Here is a 10515-nt window from a genome sequence, read left to right on the forward strand (position 1 = left end):
ATATAAAAAAAGACTCTACATAAGAACATAAAGTTTACAAACGAGAGGAGGCCATTCAGCCCATCTTGCTCGTTTGGTTGTTAGTAGCTTACTGATCCCAGAATCTCATCAAGCAGCTTTTTGAAGGATCCCAGGGTGTCCGCTTCAACAACATTACAGGGGAGTTGGTTCCAGACCCTCACAATTCTCAGTGTAAAAAAAAGTGCCTCCTATCTTCTGTTCTGAATGCCCCTTTATCTAATCTCTATTTGTGACCCAAATACCTTTTAGAATTTTGAATGCTTGAATCAGATCGCCGCATAGTCGTCTTTGTTCAAGACCTGAATAGATTAAATTTATTTTTATTATTATTTATTTCTTAGCAGATGCCCTTATCCAGGGCGACTTACTATTGTTGCAAGATATCACATTATTTTATATACAATTACATTATTTTTTACACATTATTTTTACATACAATTACCCATTTTTATACAGTTGGGTTTTCACTGGAGCAATCTAGGTAAAGTACCTTGCTCAAGGGTACAGCAGCAATGTCCCCCGTCTGGGACTGAACCCACGACCCTCCGGTCAAGAGTCCAGAGCCCTAACCACTACTCCACACTGCTGACATGCCTTTTAAACCCGGAATAATTCTGGTCGCTCTTCTTTGCACTCTTTCTAGAGCAGCAATATCGTTTTTGTAGTGAGGTGACCAGAACTGAACACACTATTCTAGATGAGGTCTTACTAATGCATTGTAAAGTTTTAACATTACTTCCCTTGATTTTAAATTCAACACTTTTCACTACATATCTGAGCATCTTGTTGGCCTTTTTTTTTTATAGCTTCCGCACATTGTCTAGAGGAAGACATTTCTGAGTCAACATAAACTCCTAGGTCTTTCATAGTCCTTCTTCAATTTCAGTATCTCCCATATGATATTTATAATGCACATTATTATTGCCTGTGTGCAGTACCTTACACTTTTCTCTATTAAATGTCATTTGCCATGTGTCTGCACAGTTCTGAATGCTGTCTAGATCATTTTGAATGACCTTTGCTGCTGCAACAGTGTTTGCCACTCCTCCTATTTTTGTGTTGTCTGCAAATTTAACAAGTTAACAATTCTCCAGTCTGTCGGTACAACCCGTGTCAAGAGACTGTACCATGATCTTGATTAGCGGTTTGTAAATAACTTCTTTCATTTCTTTGAGTACTATTGGGCCCAGGGGATTTGTTTATTTTAAGAGCTCCTAATCCCTTTAACACTTCTGCCTCTGTTATGCTAAAGTCATTTAAAACTGGATAGGAACAGGTCAACATGTGGGGCATGTTGTCCGTATCCTCCTTTGTAAAAACTTGTGAAAAGTAATCATTTAATTTGCTATTTTTTTCCTCTTCATCTATGATTTTGCCATGTGTATCTCTTAGACATTTTACCTCTTCTTTGAATGTTCTCTTGCAGTTATAATATAGTAAAAACTTTTTGGAATTGGTTTTAGCCCACTTAGCAATGCTCATTTCCATCTCTCTTGGCCTTTTTAACTTACTTTTTGACTTGAGTTCCAAGTACTCTTTCTGAGTACTTTGTTCTTGGTCCCTTTTAAACGCTCTGTAAAGTGCCTTTTTTTCTCCTGAATGTTTTTTTTAATTGATCTATTAACCCTTTGCGGTCCATTTATTCAGCGCGTCAGGTCCAATTTATTTTCACACGCGCTGTTTAAAAGTATTTTTTTTCACAGTAAAACAGGTTTAAAAGGCACTGCATATCAACAGGACACTCAGTACTGCATCTCCAGCCACGCTCCGCCCCACCCCTCGTTCGTGGTTTTTTTCACATACCACTTGATAGTAGTGCATACCGATAAATCATCTCCTGATCACTCGTTTTATCACCAAACTCCTCAATAATGCGATCCAAGTCATTATTTTATTCCTATAACATCTAAAAAAGCTCTGCAAATGTCTGTGATATTCTTTGAGCACTGGATGCAGAAGCAGCTATCTTGTTTGTTTATGTCCGTGTTATCTATGTGATGCTGGGGCTATCTGTATTCATGAGTTACGCCCGCCCCCCCCCCTTTTTTTTTTTTTTTTTGGCTTCTCTCGGCTCCTATCGATTTCACTCGGCCATTGAATGGTTTTCTCAGCGTTTTCCGGAGAAAAAACGACAAGAGACCTGTTTTTTGCATCTTTTTGATGAGGTCGGACAGGGTCCAACATTGGACCGGAAAGGGAAAATTGCAATGTCGGACCAGGTCCGACATAGGACCGCAAAGGGTTAAACTATTTTGGCAATTTTGTTTTAGATTTAGATTTGTCTACTTTTGGGATATAATTGTTTTGTGCCTCTAGTACTACATTTTTAAAAAACAACCATCCTTTTTCTGTGGTTGTTTTCTCTATTTTACTCCAATGTGCTTCTGTTAGTCTCTGTTTCATTCCTTCATAGTTTGCCTTCCTAAAACCTTAGCTTTAGTCATTACTTTTTGGGTTTTAAAAATCACTTCAAATGAGACCATGTTGTGGTCTGAGTTAGTTAGAAAACAAACCCAGGGCTTTCATGACATCTAAGATATGGAAATGATTGCTTGAGTTATTCTTGATATTAATTGTTACTCTCCTTGCTGTTTATGCCTTTCATCAAATCTTCTGGTACCCCACTGATGCATTAGGAATATGTATTTATGCGTTTCTGCAGCATAACAATTAACAAAAACAAGAGTCTTGGAATATGAAGTCTAAGCTGGTATCTGTTTTACTCAATATGTTAAGTGTTATTAGTAATTTGTTAAAGCATCAGCAGGCCTCCTGATATAAGACACATTTAATGTGCTCTCACAGTGTGTGTGTGTGTGTGTGTGTGTGTGTGTGTGTATATATATATATATATATATATATATATATATATATATATATACAAATTAAGCTCATATCTTGCTGTTTAATGGAAAGCAGGAGATATTCCCTGTAAATGCTCAGCTGCTTCTGTTGAGGGACCTTTGATGTCTGAGGTGTAATTAGAGCATGCCTCATTGGTTTCACTGACATTACTGAGCTTGAAATAATATGACAGCTTTAAGGCTGCTAACAGTGGGAGTTTCAATGCATTCTTTGCCAGACTCAGTATTTCATACAGAATCAGTTTATTTATTGATTAATTCCCTTACATGAGCAGGGTGCATATCATTATCCATGAATGTTGTGTCTGCTTAGAAACCGCCATGCTCCATTAGCTGTAGCCATTGGCTATTCTTTCACTTCATTTATAGTTAAAAATTTGCATTATTACAGAGGTACCAATCCGTATGACTTAATTTAACTGTACAACCTGGGATTTGAACATTTTTAAATGCATCAAGTAGGGTAATGACTTCCATATTCCATGCTTACGATATTCTTGATTTAAAATAATCTTAGCTCTTTTCCTGTAACAGATTTCAAAGCATTTGAATATGCTTTTTTTTTCCCTAGAGTGTAAAATGTTTTTTGCATTTATTTTTTTCTTTAATTTTTGTTGTTGAGTATTAAAATAATTAATGTTGTGAAATAATTAGTAGTATTTTAAGTATTGCATTTTACTTAACTGACTTTTATAGATAGCTAACATATTGACTTCCTGTTATTAGGGTGGACCTCTGTCAAGGTTTTGTTATTTACCAGGGAGATGGCCTTCAAATCCAGTGTAAATACTATCCAACCTCAAGCACCCAAATGCAATTGGCCATTTTTCTGCTTCGGTATGAAGTCAGAAAACACCATAATGACACCATAATACCCACCATGATTGACAAACCTATGGATTTATTGTATTGTACACTGACTGCTACAAGTGAACTTATTTGTGATGACCATCATATGTTAGTCAGCATTTTGGGATGTTATTGACCTCTGTTACTAGTGGTGTCCTAAGTCAAAGCAGCAGAAGCTGTTGTACAATGAAATCTGAGCAGCCTTTCAGTTGTGGTGGTTGTATCATGTGATGAAACTACCAAACTGATTTAATTTGTGGAAAAATTCTAATACAAATCCAAGCCTCTGGAAATGAAAGGCATGAGAGTCTAGTTAATTGACTCGAAGCACACCCTAGCGTTCTCATGCCCTTCAGCATCTGACATTATATTATTTTTTCAAGAGCTTGATAATCCTTCTGAGATAAGGTTGTTCTTAGCTTCTACTCCAACTAGCATGCTCTTTGGCGTTTTCACATTTTCTTTGAGACAGGCAGGTATTATGATGGTTATGGAGCTCAAATTGCCTCAAGAATACTGAGGCTGTTCCACCTTGTGGTAAGCAAGGAAGCTCTTACCAGCGATTTGCGCTTCACAGCAAATTGTTGTATCTTATGACTTCCTTGTCTAAAGCAATTTTCACATCTTCATCCAAATCTATTTAAACCTTTTACATTATCTGTCGACTCATAACACTTACAGGGCTTCATACTAAATTATAACCAAAATAAAGTTTGGTGTAATCTGCATCCTGTTAAATTCCATAATATTTTCACAATATTGTATACGGAGCATCAAAAGAAACATATCACTTATATTTTGATCAAAATCACTAGATGTGATCGAAAAATGACAAACTCTGTTTTAGAGCAAGTGCAGGGACTTTTTATTGTGCTGATTTAACAATTGACATCACGAAGATGCTGCAAAATGATCTGTCGATCTTGGGCAGGTGTTGTGACTCTTGGTCTCCTAGTTCATGACCTGTCATTGACAGAGAGTGTCTGGTTATTCCGTCTCGCCAGGTTTGAAATTGCTGGCTGTGAGCACCCAAGACGACGAGCCACAGTCCGCTGCTCTAGTCCAGCCTCCAACATGCCGATTGGACGAAGGCGCTGCTCTCTTGACAGACATGGCATATTGTTTTTTTTTTTTCTGTGACTTTATTGCTTTTATTCAAGCTTGCAATTCAACAGCTGAAATCACTCCATATCCAGTGTCCAATCAACTGTCTCACTAATTAGGTGATTAAGTGCATATGCTTCAGTCATAGTCACTCAAGCGTGTCATGGTCAAGGATGAATGATCGAGTGATTAAAAAGAAACCAAAAACATTTTGTCAATGTCCATCATTCATACATTCTATATACTTTTTTTTTTTTTTTTCCCCAAAAATAAATGTGTTCTAATAGTGATAAGTTTCTTGTGATGCTCAGTATACTTTGTATGTGGTAATATTTGTGATAATTTTCTGGAAAGCAGGGATAAATATATCCAACTGTCACAAGGGGGCACTATTCGGCAACCAATTGCAATAAAGAAACTAAAATCCAGTGTATTAAATATGCTTTGTTTCAGACCAGGATTATATTTGTTTGGAATCCATACAGATTACAGTAGGAAAATGTCTGCAGTTAAGAAAATGTTTGTACAAAATGGCAAAAGACTGTGCATGAAAAGACACTTTATGCATCATTGATTGGGTGCTTTATTTCAGATGCAACACATATTTTCCATCACAGTACTGTGTTACATTTTTGATTTGAACTATACATTTTTCACAACTACTTTTAAATGTGCCTTCTAGGCTTATGGTATGTCCATCCTACCACTAAACCTGATAAAAGGCACCAGAAGTGTAGTCTACGAGCGCTTGGAGAACACGGAAGACATTGAAGAAGTAGAGCAACAGATAGACAACATCAAATCTAAGGTTTGCTGTAATTTGTTAATTTTCATTTTGTTATAATATCTTCTATCAAGTATTTTGTACTATTATATCATATATCATATATCATATCATATCATATCATATCATATACTAACAGCTTGAACATCTACATTTTAATTCATTGTAATGGTTAATATTTTTGTTACCTGCTGAGGTTACCTGGTATTATCAGGAATGATGAAATACTGTGACATGTAGCAAGTGTTGTGTGTGTGTGTGTGTTTTTTTTTTTAAGACATGTTGTTGATTCTTAATTTTTTAATAGTGCACGGATGGCCGTCCTTTATCCACAAGGGACAGAAGGTCCCTGCAGCAGCTGGAAGAGAAATTGCAGCTGCTTCGAAGAAGAGACAGGCACCTGGAAACTGCTGAAAAGAACTGCTGCACAACATTCTGCAGTGCCCTTCGACCTTTAAAGGTGAAGTCCATTAAGAGAACAAATAATTTTAAGTAGGGAACTATGATCAATCAGAGGAATTTAGAGGATTTAGAATGTATTGCTATGAATCTTAAATTTGCTATCATTTTAAGTGTGGCAACTAATACACTATATTGACAGTACAAATTTTCACCATTTTGTTTTCCTGTTAAAGTTTAATGTTGCCACTAAATAGTTTCTAAGTCAATGCAGACTCAAATTGTGTTGATCTATTTTAATTTAGTTTGGTTAGCTACAGAAAAAACTGAATTCTAACGAATCTGCGTGTTACCACAGTATTTGTAATTGCCATTTTTCATATTGTAGTCGCAGGGCCGGAATGTGTTAATCACAGCCTTTTTGTTTTCCTCTTCTGAATACATTTATTGTAGGCACAACTAACACAGGCCTTCCTAATTTTCCTTTTTGAAACTACATGTGTGTCAGGGGCTAGAATGAATAATTTACAAGTTCTGGAGTAGGACCTCTCAATGAAATACATGTATATTTTCTTGTATTTTATGTTCACAGGAAGCCTAATGTTTTAGTTTGTCATATGATTATAAATTCTCTCATGCAAGTATACAGTATTTATTGGTTGGTAGAGATTACGTATTTATGAAACCTTTGTACAGCCGATTCTGTGTACTTTTAAAACTCCCCGAGTGACTGACTAATGGGATTTAAAAAAAAAAAAAAGCAAAAACTGATGTCATCTGCAAAACAGAGATCTTTCTAGCTTCTGTAAAGCAACTAAATCAATTTTTGTGCTAAGGTAGCCCCCAGTGAGGTAAAAATGTAGCTGCAATAGCAGGATGAATATAAAATTAATCTGCAGTTCCTGCTGCCATGTAAAATGGAATTCTGTTACTTCTTCACACAGTGAAAATCCCTGTGTCTAGTTCTGAAAAAAGGCACAATATGTGCTTAAGTACAAGGAAATGTCTTTGTTCTTTTTGATAAGGTTTTTTGATTAATAAAAAAAAAAAAAGTGTTTAGGCTAAATTTAAATACGAAAGATTTATACATTTCTGGTAAGTGTGTGTGTGTGTGTGTGTGTGTGTATATATCTATATATCTCAAAAAAAGTGCCGTTCCAGCCGTAAAGGCACAGAAAGGAAAAAAGACGACAACTCCCAAAAATCGAGGTCCACAATCAGGGTTTCAACAAAACAAAGTTTTTATTCTTACAATAATTAGCTTACTCACTTCAACAACATGTCTTCATATATAAACTTCTAGTGGTAGTGCAATTTTGGGTGTTTTATTTACATTTACATTCTATTCTTACTGTTGTAAATGACAGTACTTTGACTTGGTCAAATAAGGTTTTATCAAAGCACTCCAGTGATTTAAATGTGGTTGTGCTTGCTTGGCATGAAAATGTGTTCTGTTTACTTGTACATACTGTACTGTAGGTATTTTATTTTACTGCATAGTACAAGAAGAAAAAATATGTATATGTTAAATATAAGTCTCTGCTGCAGTAGCATATTCTGGTCCTATTCGCCTATGTGGTGTACCAAGAGTGCAATGTTATTTTCTCGTACAAGATCCTGAAGGTGATTCTGTCTCACCTAATGAATTCCTCCATGTTATGTAGATACTGTACATATGTTATGGCAGCGAAAAGCGTTAATGTCTAAAACAGCAGGCATTTCTACTACAAGCAGCACTGACACTAACCTACACTGGTCAATGTGGTTGAACACTGGTTAGTGTTAATACTGTATGATCTATTAAAATAAATAAATAAATAATTCATATGCAAATGCACAGCTAATGTGTTACAAAACACTAGTGTGTTAATATTGGTTTTTTTTTGGTTGGTTACACACAGAGGGGAAAGCTATTCTCTTCTGACATAATCCATTTTCACAGAAGGAAAGGGACTTTTTTGTGTGCTTCATAACATTATACTACAGCGATTAGTACCCTGATGGTGTTCTGTTGACTAGCATCACATTCAGGACTCCAAGACAATTAACTTGAAATTGCTCTACTATGATGAGTGCTACATTATCCTGTAAATTAAGAATATCTTCGGCAGATCGTCTGTGCTTGGTTTGTAGTATGAAGCAAATCTATGGGCTGAAGAAAATATCCATAGGGTTTAAAATTTTAAAATATTATTATTATTATTATTATTTATTATTATTATTATTATTATTATTATTATTATTATTATTATTATTATTATTATTATTATTATTATTTGTTTATTTAGTAGACGCCTTTATCCAAGGCGACTTACAGAGACTAGAGTGTGCGAACTATGCATCAGCTGCAGAGTCACTTACAATTACATCTCACCCGAAAGACGGAGCACAAGGAGGTTAAGTGACTTGCTCAGGGTCACACAATGAGTCAATGGTTGAGGTGGGATTTGAACCAGGGACCTTCTGGTTACAAGCCCTTTCTTTAACCACTGGAAAAATATGTATTTACAATGAAACCATTTCAGTTATTATTTTACAAGAGAAAAAATATATATATATATATATATATATATATATATATATATAACACATTTATTATCTAGCCAGGTATAGAAAAAATGACAACACATTATTGGCATTTGTTGATATGTGCTTGCAAATTTTATTTATTTTAGACATGTTATGGTAATTGTTGGCATCACAACTTTACAAGCAGACCATCAAAAATATTTGAAGATCAAGAACCTTTTATGCTACTGTGACAGGGATGACGAGTGGTGACGTCAGGCCAGAGTGCAGGAACTAAAAACACACAGGTATTTGCAGTTCAAAACGCACTTTTAGCGCTCATTTTTATTAAACAAAAATAAATAAAATATTTAAACAAAAAGACTTTGCTCACAGAGCGAAAATAAAACAGATAAACAAAACAAAATCTCGAACACAAAAATAATACGATCTTTTAATTTCGTTTTGCTTTCGTTTCCTCTCGCTGCTCTCACTCCTAAACACCCACTCTGAGTTGGAGAGCTGCAGGCTTTTTATAACAGGTGACCATCCGATTAGCAACAAAATTAATCACTTAATTAATTCGGGAGATGGCCACCTTCTGCACGAGTTTAATTATGTTGTGGATGGGGCTACCCATCCACGCTAAACAAAACAATCGGCTATGCCGTCCTAATAAAAAACAATAACAAAATACGCGGTGCTTCGCCGTCATATAATTACAATACTAAATTATAATAAACAAAAACAATAATCTGCACAGGGGCGGAGGGGACTCCGTTCTAAACTAAAATAAACAAAACAATGTACACGGCTGCTCGCCCTGCTACAGCTACTGACAGGTAATTGGCTAAATTATTAGAGGCTATACCTTGGGAACCACTTTCCTGAATCGGATGAAACTTTGTATGGAATTTGTTGCAGCATGCTAAACATGGACTGTCAAGTTATTGGGGAGATGTAGAGTATGCACACCTACAATAGATCTTTGGATTCAAATCTAAGATAGCCAAGCAAAGGTCTTACAAGTATACGTGGCTGTTCTTACGTACAGCTTTTCTGCAGTACATGGGTCCGGAATTATTTGCTCTGATGTCTAGCAGCTTAGTACCCCTCAGTTGGTCTGTGAATATCCCTGGCATGAACTGTATACAGAAGTGGTGTCGCCCATACATGCATATGTCACACTTTACATTTCTAGAGAATGTGTCTCCATTTTTTATGAAACTTTTTTTGTTTAGGCGTGTTATTTAGCATGAGAATATGAGACCATATGGAGGAACTGTCTGTATCTGTCCGCTGAACATGTCACACTTTTTTTAAAATATGATGGTTGGATAACCTGCTCTTAATAGCTTTTAATATTGTAGTCACACCCTAGGGTGCAGGATTTGTAAATGGACGACTTAATCTAGATGCTGGTGGGATTCATCAGAAGTGGATATGGTCCCATCAAAAGTGGTAAAGTACCAGCATCAATATCAAAGCCCAGCAAATTCTAAATTATAATTTTTTTTGTTTTCAGATTGCTATTGGAGTGTTTTTCATCCTGGTGGCTTTGTTGTTTATCATTGCACTTTTCATATCAAAGTGAGTATGCCTAGGTTATGCAGTATGAATTGTTGTGTGTGTGTGTGTTTGTTTTTTTTTGTTTTTTTTAAGAACCCATTTCTCTCGTCCACTTAATGTGTATAGTACCCATATCTAAATGAAAGTGAGCTTCCCTACCTTGATTGCAGTATCTATATACTGTACAGTTCACTTGACCAATTCATCTTCAGTTGACCATGTGGATTATGTATGTATTTTAACTGTAAAGTTAACAACAAAATCCAAAGGTGTTCATTTGTATGGTATGAAGAGGGGGGTGGGGGGTGGGGGGAATGTCACTGTCACTAATGTAATTGTTACCCAGCAATCTGATAAGTCTGCATTCCCACTGATCATGAAGAGTTCATTAGGGATATTCCATGTTTGATTTACAGC

General features: G+C 35.8%; 1 protein-coding gene across 1 annotated transcript in view; it reads left to right on the plus strand.

Annotated features, from left to right (window-relative positions):
- Nucleotides 1–10515, plus strand: part of lmbrd1 (LMBR1 domain containing 1) — a 91149-nt gene that overhangs the window by 42737 nt on the left and 37897 nt on the right. Inside the window, exons 8-11 of the mRNA XM_034019177.3 lie at nt 5521–5646; nt 5930–6082; nt 10055–10119; nt 10515. The exon at nt 10515 is cut by the window's right edge and continues 102 nt beyond it. Of these exons, the coding sequence (XP_033875068.3) occupies nt 5521–5646; nt 5930–6082; nt 10055–10119; nt 10515 (345 nt within the window). The remainder of the gene's footprint in view (nt 1–5520; nt 5647–5929; nt 6083–10054; nt 10120–10514) is intronic.

This window comes from Acipenser ruthenus, chromosome 6, assembly GCF_902713425.1.
Source record: "Acipenser ruthenus chromosome 6, fAciRut3.2 maternal haplotype, whole genome shotgun sequence".
Taxonomy (NCBI): domain Eukaryota; kingdom Metazoa; phylum Chordata; class Actinopteri; order Acipenseriformes; family Acipenseridae; genus Acipenser; species Acipenser ruthenus.